The sequence below is a fragment of the Oncorhynchus mykiss genome, chromosome 7 (genome assembly GCF_057628025.1).
Source record: "Oncorhynchus mykiss isolate SJ-2025 chromosome 7, ASM5762802v1, whole genome shotgun sequence".
NCBI lineage: Eukaryota > Metazoa > Chordata > Actinopteri > Salmoniformes > Salmonidae > Oncorhynchus > Oncorhynchus mykiss.
The window spans coordinates 27,749,929-27,768,914 of NC_143028.1; the positions used below are offsets into that span (position 1 = coordinate 27,749,929).

The 18,986-nt window shown below is 39.6% G+C and overlaps 1 protein-coding gene across 1 annotated transcript in view; it reads left to right on the plus strand.

Moving 5' to 3' along the window:
* The window catches only part of fer1l4 (fer-1 like family member 4), a 97,939-nt gene that overhangs the window by 12,839 nt on the left and 66,114 nt on the right, over nt 1–18,986 (plus strand). Inside the window, exons 4-20 of the mRNA XM_036983157.2 lie at nt 450–549; nt 760–854; nt 1,056–1,097; nt 1,327–1,494; nt 1,572–1,632; nt 2,023–2,154; nt 3,027–3,089; nt 3,315–3,399; nt 3,630–3,792; nt 5,565–5,748; nt 8,914–9,100; nt 16,702–16,974; nt 17,164–17,267; nt 17,424–17,532; nt 17,807–17,999; nt 18,128–18,248; nt 18,362–18,462. Of these exons, the coding sequence (XP_036839052.2) occupies nt 450–549; nt 760–854; nt 1,056–1,097; nt 1,327–1,494; nt 1,572–1,632; nt 2,023–2,154; nt 3,027–3,089; nt 3,315–3,399; nt 3,630–3,792; nt 5,565–5,748; nt 8,914–9,100; nt 16,702–16,974; nt 17,164–17,267; nt 17,424–17,532; nt 17,807–17,999; nt 18,128–18,248; nt 18,362–18,462 (2,181 nt within the window). The remainder of the gene's footprint in view (nt 1–449; nt 550–759; nt 855–1,055; nt 1,098–1,326; nt 1,495–1,571; nt 1,633–2,022; nt 2,155–3,026; nt 3,090–3,314; nt 3,400–3,629; nt 3,793–5,564; nt 5,749–8,913; nt 9,101–16,701; nt 16,975–17,163; nt 17,268–17,423; nt 17,533–17,806; nt 18,000–18,127; nt 18,249–18,361; nt 18,463–18,986) is intronic.

Below are 18,986 nucleotides of genomic sequence, written 5' to 3' on the forward strand. Positions count from 1 at the left end.
AATCAAGAAGTGTGTGAGCTGCATGCAGTTCATCACTTGTGCCTGCAATTTGCCCTGGGGTTATCTAAGGTTACCCTACATCCGGTCCTACAATTGCTTCAGATTAGAATGCTTTTCACCCCCCGCCTTTCTCCTCTCTGGAGGAAGAACAGAACAGTTTTTGTCCAGTGCACACTTTACGCATCTATATGGACACGAGGAGAGTTTTAAGGAGGAGTAACCAGCTTTTTGTCTCCTCGGCACCTCACACAAGTAAACCTCTCCGCAGTCCAACCTGTCTACCTTACAGTATGTAGAGTTTGTGACCAACCTTTCTTCACTGAGAGGAAAAATAAATCCCAACAAAAGACAAATGCTGAATTGAATCTATTGTTTAATTCAATTGATATATATAATATGCATATATGGAGGGGTGATCGAACACTGTTTGACTGTGATGTCTCCCTCAGGCTCCTGGGTAAATTAATCATCAGTCTTCAGCATGTGGTGACCTCTGGGAGACTGATACTCCGAGAGCCACTGACAGACAGCAACCACAGCCAGACAAATGTAAGTCAAACACATACCCCAGTGGAGGCTTCTGCAGGGAGGATACCGAGAATGAACCTCCACTTTACTGTGGAATGCATTTTTTAAATGTATGATCCTGGTACACACATACACAACACAACACAACACAACACAACACAACACAACACAACACACACACACAGGTTTATTTATCTATAAAGGCACTTTTTATATACTTCATATGTTCAGATATACATTGAGCTGGACGTACGATACCACCCTGTGCAAGGTGCTGCCGGTGGATGGGAGGGTGAGGAATTCCTCAATGTGGAAGACAATGATGAGTGAGTGAAAGAATAGTATGTAGAATACTGCCCCATTTCGTCCACCATATTTGTCTATATTTGATAACAGATTGCATGCTCACCGACGTTGTTATATTCTTCCTAATGTTGATTAATTAATATATCATTATATTTAAAAAAAAAATCTTCAAGTCACATTTCAAACTCTCTTCTCATTTCTCTCCTTTCCCCCTTTCTCAGCTCAGGTCTTTTTATCAGAAACTCAGGTTTTGCTGAACCTAGGTAAGTCCTAGACACTATAATTGAGAGATTATTGAGGAGTGCTCAAATTTGATTGATTGATGCCATTCTGAGATAAGATCACATTCAGTGAACTATAGTCATATGGAATGTTTCTGTGGACGATTTCTCAAGTGTTAGACATTTTGTTCAATTGTCCAGACACCTGTATTTGTATTTCTTATTGTATTTCATATGACAATGATCCAAATGATGATACTCTGACTCTCAGGTTAAAACAGGGTCTGCGACCCGAGAAACTCGACCGAGAGACCAGGAAATTAGGGCGCGGTCTGGTCAAAACCGGGGACGAGGATGATGAAGACGATGACGAGGATGATGACGATTATGATATATCAGACATGGAGTCTGCCAACATAATGTTCACTCCCCTTTTAAGGTGTTTTTTTTATCTTGTTTCTGTAGAGGAATTTTTAGACACGATTATATTTTTATGCTGAGTTGTCTGTGTTTTAGTCGTTGCAGACCTCTTTCAAAGCATGTGCTTGCCGCCACACCTCGAGTACAGAGCTTCCAGGTGAGTGATGAAAGTTATGGAGGAGAAGGCAAAGGAAAAGTTTCCCCCAACACCATTATTAAGAGATGCTTATGTCACCCTTTAAAAAGCACTGGGTTATGTAATATTTGACATAGGTGGTTATGTCACATTTGACATTGGTGGTTATGTCACAGTTATGGCACATTTATGAATCCTTGATAGAGCATGACATACAGTTCTAGATGATTTGTGACACGATAATATAGTGATTTTGAAGCCTTTATTAATGCTTGATAAGGCCTTCATGAATTGCACTTAATTTAAAGCGGGACAAAGTTGGGTCCATCTAATCTTTATGATCACACCATTATTTGTCCCATGAAAAACTTAATTTCAAGACCAGCACCTTAAAGTCGCTCTTTCTCTCAGGTTAATGTGAATGTATTGGAGGCCCAGAAACTGGTGGGCGTGAACATAAACCCAGCCGTGTACATCAGAGTGGGAGAAGTGAAGAAGAAAACCGCTACACAGAAGTCCACCAACTGTCCATTCTACAATGAGGTGGGCTATTTAACCCTGAGTCTCAGGGGTGTAGAATATACACTCAACACCATTTGTATTTGGACAGTGAAGCTAAAATGTTACATTTGTCTTTATACTCCAGCATTTTGAATTTCAAATTAAATATTTCATATGAGGCGACATTTCAGAATGTCTCCTTTTATTTGAGGGTATTTTCATGCATATCTTTTTCACCAGATAATGTTTTGCTCAATAGGAACTGAATGGTGAATAATGTATTGTGTCATTTTGGAGTCACTTTTATTGTAAGTAAGAATAGAAGATTTTTCTGAACACTTCTAAATTAATTTGGATACTAGTGCTACCATGATTATGGATAAACTGAACTGTGAATAGGGATGAGTGAGAAAGTTACATAGGCACAAATTCACATACCCCCTGAAAATGCTAAACTCCCCTGTCATTATTATTCATGATTTTTCTTAATCATGACATTATCAGGATTAATTTGTGTTCAGAAACATCTTATCTTCCAAACTTAGAAAAAAAATTACTCCAGTCATTATTCACAGATCAGCTCCTATTGGGAAAAACATAACCTAAAAACAAATTGCAAATACTTATGACTTCTTCAAATGGGGGGACTAGATAATGCTTTCATTTCTAAACAGTAAAACTGATATGTGTGAAAATACCCTCAAATAATACCCTCGTATGCAACATTTGATCCAAAATCCAAAATGCTGGAGTATAGAGACAAATAAAAAATGTTTACTTCACTGTCCAAATACATATGATGTTGAGTGTAATCGAATAAGATAATTTACTTTATATGTGGAGGTATCCAAGAGACTCTTTACTTAAGGTTTCAATTCCCCACACGCTACTTCAATGTTTCTTTCCTCTCTCAGAACTTCATGTTTGAGTTCCAGGAGACACAAGATGTTCTGTTTGATAAAGTTATTGAGATAACGGTAAGTTGTAAAATTAGTTAGTTGTATGTCTCGACTTGACATTTTTGATAATCAGAATTTGATTCAATATATATCAGTGTAAAGTGAAAGCTGTCCTGAAGCAGCTTTTGCACACTGGAACCACAGGATCATGTGGTGTGATACATAATGTCCTGGGCTTACCGGATCAGTTAAGATAATGTAATGTTACCCTTGGATATACTGAGCCTTTGTTTTACCACATAGGTTGTTCACAAAAAGATGCTGGGATTAATGATGACACTTATCGGCACATTCAAAATTGACATCAGCACTGTGTACAGTCAGCAAGGTAAACAGGATATGACACAAAAACTTGGAAGCATGTATAAAAGGGAAGATAAACTCTGTGGTGCCCTGATAAGACTATGATTTAAAGGTTAAAGGGAATAGTCCTTATTCTTTCAATATTGGAATTTTAGGGAGTTGGGATAGTCATTCATTTTGACATCACTATTCAATAGAAATATCAGCCATTGTATTTTTTTACTCATAAAGAAGTCTCTCTTTCTGTCGCAACAGAGCACAGGTTCTACCAGAAATGGGCTCCCCTTACTGATCCCAGTGACACCCGGACAGGGATAAAAGGTTTTGTGAAGTGCACCTTGAGTGTTGTGATGAAAGGAGACGCAATGGGAATGCCCAGTTTGCCTCCTTTAGGCAGTCAGAACAATGACATTGAGACGTAAGTCATATGCCTCCTAAGACAAATGCTTAACATTTTATTAGCCATGTAGACTACTCCTTGGTGGGTGGTGTTTATAACTCACTTTAAGCTAAACTCAGCAAAAAAAGAAACGTCCTCTCACTGTCAACTGCGTTTATTTTCAGCAAACTTAACATGTGTAAATATTTGTATGAACATAACAAGATTCAACAACTGCGACATAAACTGCACAAGTTCCACAGACATGACTAACAGAAATGGAATAATGTGTCCCTGAACAAAATCAAAAGTAACAGTCAGTATCTGGTGTGGCCACCAGCTGCATTAAGTACTGCAGTGCATCTCCTCCTCATGGACTGCACCAGATTTGCCAGTTTTTGCTGTGAGATGTTACCCCACTCAACCACCAAGGCACCTGCAAGTTCCTGGACATTTCTGGGGGGAATGGCCTTAGCCCTCACCCTCTGATACAACAGGTCCCAGATGTACTCAATGGGATTGAGATCCGGGCTCTTCGCTGGCAATGGCAGAACACTGACATTTCTGTCCTGCAGGAAATCACGCACAGAACGAGCAGTATGGCTGGTGGCATTGTCAAGCTGGAGGGTTATGTCAGGATGAGCCTGCAGGAAGGGTACCACATGAGAGAGGAGGATGTCTTCCCTGTAATGCACAGCGTTGAGATTGTTTGCAATGACAACAAGCTCAGTCCGATGATGCTGTGACACACCGCCCCAGACCATGACGGACCCTCCACCTCCAAATCGATCCCTCTCCAGTGTACAGGCCTCGGTGTAACGCTCATTCCTTTGACGATAAACGCAAATCCGTCCATCACCCCTGGTGAGACAAAACCACGACTCATCAGTGAAGAGCACTTTTTGCCAGTCCTGTCTGGTCCAGTGACGTTGGGTTTGTGCCCATAGGCGGCGTTGTTGCCGGTGATGTCTGGTGAGGACCTGCCTTACAACAGGCCTACAAGCCCTCAGCCCAGCCTCTCTCAACCTATTGCAGACAGTCTGAGCACTGATGGAGGGATTGTGCGTTCCTGGTGTAACTCGGGCAGTTGTTGTTGCCATCCTGTACCTGTCCCGCAGGTGTGATGTTCTGATGTACCGATCCTGTGCAGGTGTTGTTACATGTGGTCTGCCACTGCCAGGACGATAAGCTGTCCATCCTGTCTCCCTGTAGGCATCTTAGGCATCTCACAGTTCGGACATTGCAATTTATTGCCCTGGCCACATCTGCAGTCCTCCTGCCTCCTTGCAGCATGCCTAAGTCACATTCACGCAGATGAGCAGGGACTGTGGCCATCTTTCTTTTGCTGTTTTTCAGAGTCAGTAGAAAGGCCTCTTTAGTGTCCTAAGTTTTCATAACTGTGACCTTAATTGCCTACCGTCTGTAAGCTGTTAGTGTCTTACCGACCGTTCCACAGGTGCAAGTTCATTAATTATTTGTGGTTCATTGAACAAGCATGGGAAACAGTGTTTAAACTCTTTACAATGAAGATCTGTGAAGTTATTCAGATTATCTTTGAAAGACAGGGTCCTGAAAAAGGGATATTTCTTTTTTTGCTGAGTTTATTACTTGAAATCATTGGCTGATTTCCCATTTTATTTTTCTGCTTCCCATATTGTTCATTCATTCAACAACAACAAAATATTGATGCAGGAAAGCTTTAACTGCTCACTATTCCTGAATTTGCCTTTCTTAATTGCCTCTGAGGGGATAAGTTAAGTTGTACTGATTTGATTTGAAATTGGGCTGTTGTTGCTTTCCTCTCTGTGTAGGAACCTGCTCTTGCCCAAGAGAATGCCAATGGAGAGGCCCTGGGCTAAGTTCCTGGTGAAGATCTACAAGGCAGAAGGTTTACCCAGTATGAGCGCTGGCTTCCTGGGTAGCTTCTCTAAGATGATGGGGGACAAGAAGGTCTTCATTGACCCTTACGTACAGGTCACATTCGCAGGCCAACAGGTACAGGTGCAGGTTATTTTAATGTTGAATAACAAGGCTTTGATCAATTCCATTTAAATTCAGTTAATTCAGAAAGTAAACTGAAATTCTAATTCATTTTTGTCATGAGGAAAATGTACTTCCTGAATTGACTGAATTTAAATGGAATTGACCCGAATCTATTGGATATATGCTAGAAATAAGGTATATCAAACCGATTTCGGTCGCATTCATATAACAATTAGTCTATTAAATGGTTTAGTTGGTTTTGTGTAGTCAGTCGTTAGTGCAGGGTTTTCTTTGTTGTGCCAGTTCACATGACAAAATACTGTAGTATGCAATTATTATTGTTTAACCTTTATTTAACCAGGGTTGGTAGTGTTTTTGCTAACTTTACTGTAGTATAAATAAATAAAAGAAAACTGCAATGTATACTATAGTAATTAATGTAGTGTTTTTGTAGTATACTGTTGTATTTACAGATAACAGTTAACTATAGTATAAATAATAAATAAAATGTAAAAATAAAATAACTGTAGTATATAGTATAGTGTAATGTAGTTTTGTGTAGTATACTGTACTATTTACAGTTAACTATAGTATAAATAATAAAATAAATAAATAAAATAACTGTAGTATATACTATAGTGTAATGTAGTGTTTTTGTGGACTGTAGTATACAGTAGTAATTACTGTAGTGTTTTTGTTTTATTATATGTGACATGGAAGTGGAGGCTTTCTCCTTCAGGAAACCTACTGGAGAAATACTAAAATAACAAATTTTCCATAACCTGTAAGTAGGTTATGGACCTTACTGTAGTCATCTTTCTACAGTGATTTGTTTGTGTGGATATTCTACAATATACTGCAACATTCTATAGTTTTTATTTTTAACCTTTATTTTGACAGGGTGTCCATTTTTTATTACATTTTTTTATTGAACTAGGCAAGTCAGTTAAGAACAAATTCTTATTTACAATGACAGCCTAGGAACAGTGGGTTAACTGCCTTGTTCAGGGGCAGAACGGCAGATTTTTACCTTGTCAGCTCGGGGATTCGATCTAGCAGCCTTTCGGTTACTGGCCCAACACTCTAACCACTAGGCTATAACTGTCTCCTGTGATAAAACGGCATCCAAGTGTTTATGATTAAAAGCAGCTGCACTTTGATAAATAGTATCACCATAATCAAGAACAGGTAGAAAGATTGACTGAATAATCTGCTTCCTACTGCTTAGAAAGAGACCAGATCTGTTTCTGAAAAAAAAAAGCCACTTTAAATCTTAGTTCGTAAACAAGGTCAGTCGTAAGTTTTTTTAAACAATAAATCATTGTCATTCTACATACCAAGGCATTTGTATGCAGGGACTCGTTCGATTAAAGAACCATCCGATGAGTAAAGATGTAATCCAGCTGAGACAATCTTACATGAACTTAAAAACAACGTATTTGTTTTGCACGTATTAAGTACGAGTTTTAAATCAGTAAGGACTTCCTGCACAACTGATAAATCAGACTAGTCTTGTCACAGCCAGGTCAGCAGTTAGGGAAATTGCGTACGTAATAGTGTCATCTGCATATAGATTAAATTACATTTTGATTGACCAATAGCATTTATATAAAAAATGAAAAGAAGAAGTCCTAGTTTCAACCCCACGAAACACCTTTACGTACTTCAAGAAATTCGGACTTAAAGGAAAATTCCACCCAATAATTCCACCCAAAACTATCTTTTGGTATATGTTTCATTTTGTCCATTGTTGACATAGTCCCAAAATGTTTTGCTTGTCAGCAATCAAGTTTTCAAAAGAAATCGAAAAAGATTGTTTTTGGGTGGAGTTTTCCTTTAACCCCATCAATCACGATGGCGTGAGTTCTGTCACTAAGATAATCATGAAAACATGAACAGGCGTCAGAGCTCAGGCCTATCGAGGACAACTTATTTAATAAAATGTTCAATAGTATCAAAAGATTTTGACAGGTCCACAAACAAAGCAGCACATTTAATTTGAGTGTCTAAAGCATTGACAAGATCATTAGCAACTAAAGTGATTGCTGTAATAGTGCTATGCCTAATACCTAAACCATGATTGGTTTACATACAAAATACATTTCTCAGATAGAAAAGAGGAAAGTTGTTAATTTACCAAGGATTCAAGAATCTTAGTTAGACAACAAAGCCTTGAAATGGGGCTATAATTAGGGCCCCGAGTGGCGCAGCAGTCTAAGGCACTGCATCTCCGTGCTAGAGGCGTCACTATAGACCCTGGTTCAATTCCAGGTTGTATCACAACCGGACATGATTGGGAGTCCCATAGGGCTGCGCACAATTGGCCCAGCGTCGTCCGGATTAGGGTTTGGCTGTGGTAGGCTTTCATTGTAAATAAGAATTTGTTCTTAACTGGGCTGCCTAATTAAACATAATGGAGTCTCAGCACAAGAGCTGATTTTCCATACTTTTGGAATATTTCCTGATAACAATGTTAAATAAAAAATGTTGGTTATTGAGCCAACATTGATGGGCGTTGCACACTTAACCAGACCAGGATCCAATTTGTCAATAGTAAGTGCTACACATGAACGAGGGACACTTCAGTGTGTAGTACAGTATTCTACAGTATACTACATACTTCTCTAGTAAGTACAGCAGTGTTATATAGTAAATTGTAATATTTTTTAATATGGGATGTCTCTTCCTTATTTGAGTTCATCTCACCTCTACCTGCCTGGTCTCATACAAGCCATCTATGTCCTCCCTGTGATATGCTTGTGTTTCTATGCCTCAACTCCCAACAACACTCACTCTTACAATACACCCACTATTTGTTTACTGGGTTGTGGTCCCTTTATTTGTACAGTACACTCTGTCTTTCCTGGTAAGGTAATGGCAAACACACCACTGTTTCCAAACAAATGGAGTGTGTCACTGTGGCTGCCACCTCATTCACATCACGGCACAACCCTATATTTCCTTTACTGCATTCCTTCTCTTGATGTACTGTAAGACTAGGGATAGGATTACAATAGCACTTAACCGCTCTCTGGCTTTTGGGAGTTTGTTAAATTAAATAATGAACCTTTATCTAAAATGAAATTAGCCTGATTTTTACAATTTAATTGTAAGACCTACAGTATGTGAATTTATCAATGGACTGCTTCAATTGAGAAATACTGCTTTTTATTAAAGGGTGAGACGTCAGTGGAGTCCAACACCAACACTCCTGAGTGGAATGAGCAGATCTCTTTCATCGAGCAGTTTCCTCCCCTTGCCCGGCGAATCAAAGTGCAGATCCTGGATGATGCCAACATTGGCGATGTGGCAGTGGGGACACACTTTCTTGACATGCAGCAAATCTCCAACCCCAACAGAAATGGTAGCATCTGCAGCAGAAGACCTAAACTCTCCCTTTAGCAGACTACTATCGACATAGCTTCTGACCACAAGTTGGATCCTGACCACAACTAGGATCTTGATGGGACTTTGGGCTTAGATGAATCCTAGTTGCGTGAGGTTCCAGTGCCTGCCGTCCTAAATCAATACAGGCTTAAAGTGTGAACGGTTTCATCCCCCAAAAAATCCCTTCAACAAAGGCATATCCATAATCTCTAGGAACAATACTTACCACCAGGCAGTTTTAAGTTGTCAAGGCTTGAAAATCAGTTCAGTTCGCTACCCAAACCAGATCAAACCAGACACATCTGGTTTCAAGTGGCCAAGTCACGTCATGTGATCTGCTACTGCGGTTAGTGGACGCACTGGGAATTAGACATGAGATCTGATTACATCAGTTAAAAGGTTACGACTTTAGCTTTTCTTCTATGTACTGTAATTCCTGTAATCCGAAAAATGAAGGCATGGCTAGTTGTACAACCCCTACACCTATGGGAACCGTGCATGTTTAGAGCGCCACCATTAGTTAAAAGATGTAACTTTTTTCCCTCTTAAAAAATCTACAATCCTTTTAGAATGATGATTTTCCCTTTGCTAAGCCGCACCCCAGAATTTGAGGCAACCAATCAACTGTTGTTGAGTCCGACACCTTGGACAAGCTTACATTTTAAACTCATGGAAGCCATTGAGGGCATTGCAAAAATTTATACATTTTCATCCAAAAACTAATTGTTTAAATGGCTAAATAATTAAACAGTGCACCAGGGGTACATGCTATTGGGATTCCTGAAATACAGAGCCTGTTGATGAAATATTTTTTAGAATCCGAAATTATACTTTTGTTACATTGTTTGCTAGCTCAGCTGGTTAGCTAGCTCTCAGTCTTATTGACCACCCAATGTTGCTAACACTAGCTAGCTAGCCAGTTAATATAACTTATTTAAAAAATATATGTATATTAGCTAAGTTATTCATGTTATGAATACAACTCTTATCTGCTGTCGACATTAGGATACGATTTGAGAGTCCCAGTTAGCTCCAAAAGTGGTTAGTTAACTTTGGCTGCATGCTGACAGTGCATTCAGAGCCATCCAGTGGCTAGCCACACTACAACCTTCAATTAAAGTCCTTCATTTAAAATCCACGCGTACATCAATCTAAGTAACATTTAAAAAAATCGCAATCAAAATCCGTCAGTTTAAGCTATAGATGTCAGGGTTTTTCCATTGGCAATCCACCGCAACCGCCTATGTCATCCTTGCGCCTGCGGTGGAAGGTGGCTGAGCTACAGCAGTGATTGTCAGACCATGAGACATCCCGAAAATCGGTCTTCTCACGAAAACGTCCTTAACATCCGAACGGGTTTGGCTCTACGAACCACACAAGTGTCACAAGACTCATCTGAAGGAAACACATACAAAGGAATGAAAGTATGGAGGTAAATATGGGGTTAAATATGTTTCCAAAAAAGCAAAAATATTACCTGAACTTTCTTAGATCTCCTAGATATAGGGCAGACACTTCAAAACCTTATTTCGTATTATTTTTTTTTCTCCCATTTATGAATGTGCTATTCAATATGTTTCTATGGGCCATAGTAGTGAAGAGCCAAATTCAATATTTTATCAAATGTTTTTGTTTAATACCTAAAGGGGTCCTAAAATTCTAAATCAAATAGCTAAATGATCCATGGTATGACCAACTTTAAAACAATTCCATACTGTATGTTAGCTTAGTACCCCATCCCTCCTCCAACAGCTTATACTTTTAGTGGTTTTAACCAGGATCCCATGAAGCAATTGTAATGACAGTCCACCACAACATATCCGAGAGTCTCCTGATTATCCGAGAGTATCCTGAAGGGGTAGTGTTTAATTTAATTGTGTATTAAAAACACAGTTTGAGATCAATGGGATTTTGCCAGTGGTTCGTATGGGGATATGGGCTTCCCGGGATAATGTTGACCGAGGTTGCAACAGTAACCAAGGTGGCAACAGTAACCAAGGTGGCCGGGCCTTAGAGAATGGTACATAATGTATAAATTGCAACTCGTAACATATTGTTCCAATTGAAATTTGTAATATATTGTACAAATTGTAATTCATAACATGTCATATGAAATGGTTGATGGACAATGAATACATTGTATTTAAGTCAGACATTCCAACCTGTCTCTTTATGCCCTATATTTACTTTTACTATGTTACATTTACCCCTGAGTCCAGGTTGGTATTTCAGTCAGACATTTCAACCTGTCTCATTATGAAAATATATACAGTACCAGTAAAAAGTTTAGACACACCTACTCATCCCAGGATTTTTCTTTATTATTCTTTTTACTATTTTCTACATTGTAGAATAATAGTGAAGACATCAAAACTATGAAATAACACATATGGAATCATGTAGTAACAAAAAAAGTGTTAAACAAATCAAAATATATTTTATATTTGAGATTCTTCAAAGTAGCCACCCTTTGCCTTAATGACAGCTTTGCACACTCTTGGCATTCTCTCAACCAGCTTCATGAGGAATGCTTTTCCAACAGTCTTGAAGGATTTCCCACATATGCTGAGCACTTGTTTGCTGCTTTTCATTCACTCTGCAGTCCAACTCATCCCAAATCATCTCAATTGGGTTGTCGGATGATTGTGAAGGCCAGGTCATCTGATGCAGCCCTCCATCCCTCTCCTTCTTGGTCAAATAGCCCTTACACAGCGCGGAGGTGGGTTGGGTCATTGTCCTGTTGAAAAAACAACAACAAATGAAAGTCCGACTAAGAGCAAACCAGATGGGATGGCGTATCGCTACAGAATTATGTTGTAGCCATGCTGGTTAAGTGTGCCTTGAATTGTAAACAAATCACACAGTGTCATCAGCAAAGCACCCCCAAACCATCACACCTCCTCCTCCATGCCTCACGGTGCGAACCACACATGCGGAGATCATCTGTTCATCTACTCTGCGTCTCACAAAGACGCGGCGGTTGGAACCAAAATCCTCAAATTTAGAATCATCAGACCAAAGAACGGATTTCCACCGGTCTAATGTCCATTGCTCGTGTTTCTTGGCCCAAGCAAGTCTCTTCTTCTTATTGGTGTCCTTTATTAGTTGTTTCTTTGCAGCAATTCGACCATGAAGGCCTGCTTCATGCAATCTCTGAAGTTGATGTTGAGATGTGTCTGTTACTTGAACTCTGTGAAGCATTTATTTTGACTGCAGTCGGAGGTGCAGTTAACTCTAATGAACTTATCCTCTGCAGCAGAGGTAATTCTGGGTCTTCCCAGAGCCAGTTTCTTCATAGCGCTTTGTTTTTTTTTAGACTGCACAAAGTTCTTGAAATTATCCGTAGTGACTGAACTTTATGTGTTGAAGTAATCATGGACTGTCGTTTCTCTTTGCATATTTGAGCTGTTCTTGCCATCATATGGACTTGGTCTTTAACCAAATAGGACTATCATCTGTATACCACCCCGACCTTGTCACAACACAACTGATTGGCTCAAACGCATGAAGGAGGAAAGAAATTCCACAAATTAACTTTTAACAAGGCACACCTGTTCATTGAAATGCATTCCAAGTGATTACCTCATGAAGCTGGTTGAGAGAATGCCAAGAGTGTGCAAAGCTGTCATCAAAGCAAAGGGTGGCTACTTTGACGAATCTGAAATATAAAATATATTTTGATTTGTTTAACACTTTTTTTGGTTACTACATGATTCCATATGTGTTATTCCATAGTTTACTATGTTACCTAACCCTGAGTCCAGGTTGAAATTCCAGCAAAATTTGGAGAGGACAGTTAGGACAGCTAACTTCTTACAAAAAGTGTACTTCTGACTAAGAGCTACCAAAGTAAGTACATTTTAGACTGAAAGACAAGTTAATTTAGTCAAACTTGTGAGGCTCTCCATGCTCATTAGTTGCTCATTCAACATATTTGCTGCTACTTTACTCAATTTTGAACGTCTCCATTCCTAACTGTTACATTCCCTGAGACCAACCAGAAATATTTTCTTGGCTAAATATTCCCAGATTTTCATAAAACAGCCACACGTGGTCTCTCGTTTCTGTATCACCACATTTTGCGCAAGGCAAAATAGTAGTACTTGGTGCTCATCAATTAGCTTGTTTGGTGCCGAAGGAGCAGGGGTGTAGTGCTGCAGGGGTGTAATGCTGCTGGAGCGCACTGCATCCTCACAATGGTGCTCATTTAGTAAAGTTAGATCAAAGCTGAATCAATGTCTTGGAAGATCACATAATCATTATTAGTATTCTACATAACAGAAACAGATATAATAGCATAGCTTTACTGTTACATCAAAAACACCACCTCATTTCTAATAATATTTTAGGATGGTTAGCCGAATAGTCAAAAAATGATTGGCGTGCGTCAAACTCAGCAGCGTGCACAGCTTGGCAGAATGTGCTTCAATTTAAACAACATACATAAAGGCTATATAGTTTGTTAACACCATCTGCTCTAATTGGCTTACAAAACAGTAAATCAAGAATATCTAAATGCATATTCCCATAAAAATGATTGGCATGCAGATGTAGTTTGGATGTTTCACAGCAAAACGTGAAGAATTATCATTTTGAAATTTGGTATGCCTTGTTTGGGGTTTGAGGGTTTCTATTATTTAAAAAAATGATTTACTGTTTGGGCATAGGCAGACGTTGCGATATATGTCTGCATTTTATGCATCTTCCAAAGGGGGGAGTGCTGCGTCTGAAAATGATTAATGTTGGATACACTGGACAATGAATGTCCCACAATATCATCCTGCTGTCCCCCATTTGGGTATTTTAAATGTGGTCACCCTAAATTAGTGAGATATTTTATTTAACACCTAGACTTTCAAATATTTTATTCCCCAACATGGGGACAAAATAACAAAACATTTTTATTTTTTAAATAAAATGCTTTTCTTTGCCTGCTGTTGCTCTGGCTCTGTAATAGTCAAGTTGTGGGTGACACCTGTATCAGAATCCACAGTTCTTACCTTTCTAACAGTACTAAGCATGTTTTGATACAACTTATATAATCTAAATGTATCTAATGAGTCAGAGTTTAACATGTTGCCTGGTGGTAAGTATTGTTCTTGGAGATTATGAATATGCCTTTGTAGACAGGAAAGGTTTTTGGGGTGAAACGGTATACTTTAGGTCTGTATTGATTTCAGACGCCAGGCACTGGAGCCTCGCACAACTATGATACATCTAAGCCCAATGTCTTGTCAAGATCCATGTTGCGGTCCAAAGCTACTATCGACAGAATGATACAGGTTGTTCTTGGGGGAAGGGATTCACTATAAAAATATTGGAATTGTCTTAAGTAATACCTCATAACTTCTTTATAATGCACATTTATATTGTATTATGCACAATGCTATGCATGCACAACACAGGTGTTTATAACTGGTGATAAAGATGTATCATCAGGGGTGGAAATGGAGAAAAAAATACTCTGGGAACCAATTCTTACGAATCAAAATTATTTCACTAATTGAATTCAATGTAAAATGGCCATTTATTTTTGCATGACAAAACGATTTCCCAGGGTTCACCCTGGGATTTCACTCCAGGAACCCGGTTCCTCCCCATTTCCACCCATGTACAGTGGGGCAAAAAAGTATTTAGTCAGCCACCAATTGTGCAAGTTCTCCCACTTAAAAAGATGAGAGAGGCCTGTAATTTTCATCGTAGGTATACCTCAACTATGAGAAAAAAAAAATCCAGGAAATCACATTGTAGGATTTTTTATGAATTTATTTGCAAATTATGGTGGAAAATAAGTATTTGGTCACCTACAAACAAGCAAGATTTCTGACTCTCACAGACCTGTAACTTCTTCTTTAAGAGGCTCCTCTGTCCTCCACTCGTTACCTGTATTAATGGCAGCTGTTTGAACTTGTTATCAGTATAAAAGACACCCGTCCACAACCTCAAATAGTCACACTCCAAACTCCACTATGGCCAAGACCAAAGAGCTGTCAAAGGACACCAGAAACAAAATTATAGACCTGCACCAGGCTGGGAAGACTGAATCTGTAATAGTTAAGCAGCTTGGTTTGAAGAAATCAACTGTGGGAGCAATTATTAGGAAATGGAAGACATACAAGACCACTGATAATCTCCCTCGATCTGGGGCTCCACGCAAGATCTCACCCCGTGGGGTCAAAATGATCACAAGAACGTTGAGCAAAAATCCCAGAACCACACGGGGGGACCTAGTGAATGACCTGCAGAGAGCTGGGACCAAAGTAACAAAGCCTACCATCAGTAACACACTACGCCGCCAGGGACTCAAATCCTGCAGTGCCAGACGTGTCCCCCTGCTTAAGCCAGTACATGTCCAGGCCCGTCTGAAGTTTGCTAGAGAGCATTTGGATGATCCAGAAGAAGATTGGGAGAATGTCATATGGTCAGATGAAACTAAAATATAACTTTTTGGTAAAAACTCAACTCGTTGTGTTTGGAGGACAAAGAATGCTGAGTTGCATCCAAAGAACACCATACCTACTGTGAAGCATGGGGGTAGAAACATCATGCTTTGGGGCTGTTTTTCTGCAAAGTGACCAGGACGACTGATCCGTGTAAAGGAAAGACTGAATGGGGCCATGTATTGTGAGATTTTGAGAGAAAACCTCCTTCCATCAGCAAAGGCATTGAGGATGAAATGTGGCTGGGTCCTTCAGAATGACAATGATCCCAAACACACCACCCAGGCAACGAAGAAGTGGCTTCGTAAGAAGCATTTCAAGGTCCTGGAGTGGCCTAGCCAGTCTCCAGATCTCAATCCCATAGAACATCTTTGGAGGGAGTTGAAAGTCCGTGTTGCCCAGCAACAGCCCCAAAACATCACTGCTCTAGAGGAGATCTGCATGGAGGAATGGGCCAAAATAACAGCAACAGTGTGTGAAAACCTTGTGAAGACTTACAGAAAACGTTTGATCCCTGTCATTGCCAACAAAGGGTATATAACAAAGTATTGAGATAAACTTTCGTTATTGACCAAATACTTATGTTCCACCATAATTTGCAAATAAATTCATTAAAAATCCTACAATGTGTTTTTCTGGATTTTTTTTCCCTCATTTTGTCTGTCATAGTTGAAGTGTATCTATGATGAAATTTCAGGCCTCTCTCATATTTTTAAGTGGGAGAACTTGCACAATTGGTGGCTGACTAAATACTTTTTTGCCCCACTGTATAATACAATGCCTTATAAAAATGATAATCAAGGGATATATTCACATTCCACCCTCTTCGTCAACAAATATGTATCACAATGTTAATTAGGCAACATTTTACCCGTTCATAATGCTGTATGATATAATTACATTACGGTATTATTATGCTGTGTATTATATTGCATTATGCATAGCTCATGACATTAATGCACTTATAATGCATTATGGAGATGGTATTTGTAGGAGGTGTTACCGTCTTTGGTCCTGTCTATTACAAATTTTATGTAAACATCCATCTGTCAATTATACTGTATCTCTCAGTAATGACATTATCCTTCCCCTCTCTCTGGTGTGGTCTCCCTGGGTTCATCCTTTCCATCCTCTCCAGGGTTCAACCCCACCTTTGGCCCGTCCTGGATCAACCTGTACGGCTCCCCCCAGAACTCTGCCCTGGGCGACATCCACCAGTTTCTGAACGAAGGTCTGAGCGAGGGCATCTTCTACCGGGGCCGCATGCTACTGTCCCTCAGTGTGGAGGTTTACTCCTCCCCCAACAATGCTGCCGTGGAGAACAGCAAGGCCACAGCCGGTGCCAGGAGCGCCCTTGGCAAGCTCTCCCTCAAGAAGAAGAGCCGGAAGTCCAAGGAAAAGAAGCAAGAAGGTAGCAAACAGTTATTGTACAATTTACAATGGTTGTTGTATTTTGGATTGCAGTGTAGTATGTTGTTAGTTGATCTGTGCAATGTTGTTTTATGGTGTAGTGCAGTGCCATCAGTTAAAGGCTAAGTATAGGAAGGGATAGGTTGTTCTGCGAGCTTTGGTGATTTGTTGTTGTTGGTGTGATGTGTAGCAGCACCAGGCCCTAGTGGGCCTACAGAGGAGTCTGAGGAAGCAGGTACAGAGGTACCCGGGGCTGTGACTGTGGAGGTGGAGGAGATTCATCCCTTGCCTGAGGTCAGCACCGCCTACATCCCCCAGAAACCTAACACGATAATAAACCCACGCTGACATACCATTTGCTGCATTATTACTGCCTGATTGTTTAAGTTTGAGTATTTAAGACCCCTCTTCTTGTGTTCTTGTTACAACTTGTCTTATTTTGTCTTACAGAATTTCTTTGGAGAAAAGGATGAATTTTTGCTATTCGCATCCCTCTTTGAAGTGACCATGATTGATCCCATCATTGGAAGCAAGCCAGTGACCTTTGAGTTGTCCATTGGTAATACTGTGACATTTTGCCCACTTTTTCAAGATAAGAAACTAGACATTAGTGCGATTAGTGCCAAGTTAATTAGGAATCATCTAACTATAACCTATGTAATGAAATACATTACTGAAATCTGCCCCTGGTGGTGCAGTTACATCCACCTTGAAGTGTTGCAATACAGGTTAACTTTTCAGTGCCCATAATTGTTTTTCTATCAAACATGGATTTTGCAAGGTATTTTCACTGAGATATATTCTGTGTGTTGTGTATTTTTGGATGTGAACAGGGAACTACGGTAAGGCAGCAGAGGTGGTGGTGAATCCAAAGAAGAGTCAGAGCAGAGAGGATCTAAGCAGTGAGAGACAGTCTCTGTTGGAATCATCAGAAGATGAACTGGAGAGGGAGGATATTCCAATCCCTGGGTCACAAGACAGTTCTATCACTGCTCCAAGAAGACCACAGTTTACTGAGTATGACAGGTAACTCAAAGTCTTATTCATCTGATAAATTATCAACAGACAAACTAACAATGGATGCACCCCAGCCAATCTTCCAGATAGATACCAGGGCAGTGTAAATCTTTTATTTTTATTTTTTACATTTACAGATCATTTAGCTGTGTCCCAATGACATATGAGAAGCCTTGTATGTTTCTGTGGACCCATTTTGAGGACCACTGCTTCCGTTACCACAATGTCAACTGGCTGCACAAGATGGCTGATAGGCTGGTAAGTGCTCAGATCTAAATACTGTAACCTGTGCTTAACTTGTGACCTGATCTCCATTGGTTCCCTGGAAGCCGCAAAGATACTGATGTTGAGGGCTGTTCCCTCTTCATTAGGAATATGGCATTGATGAGGTGGAGAAACTTCTAAAGAGACCAAGGAGCAATGCCAAGGAGCGCTTAGGGGAGGTGCTTTTGGAGTTTGTCACGAGTTGCAAGTGAGTTGCTACAATACCATCTCAGCATTTGGAAACATCAAGTGGACAACCTGTAGCCTTTTAGTCAATTGCTTACAGTAGGTTACCATGATGCTTTTAAATGTTTATTGTCGTGTCTTTACTATCATTAAACTGAAGACATAGTTTTCATCGAAGATTCTCTGTAATTAGTATTACGCGATCAACTGATTAATCATGTAAATGTAATTAACTAAGTTGGGGCACCAAGGAAAAATATTCAGATTACAAAGTTATCATTTCCTAAAATAACTTTTCAGATAGTTTATCTGATCAATTAGTCTTCAAATTAATTAATTATTTACTTTACCTCACGTTAGTCTCATTCCAAACGTCGTAAATTGTTGGTTATCTGCACGAACCCAGTCTTCACTATGAGTCATCCATACATCAATTGTCTTAAATCATTTATGTATTACTAACTAAGTAATTCACAGAAATGCATAAGCAAACAGTAAACATGGTTACATGAAATGATAGGAGAATGTGCCCTAGTGGGCTAAACT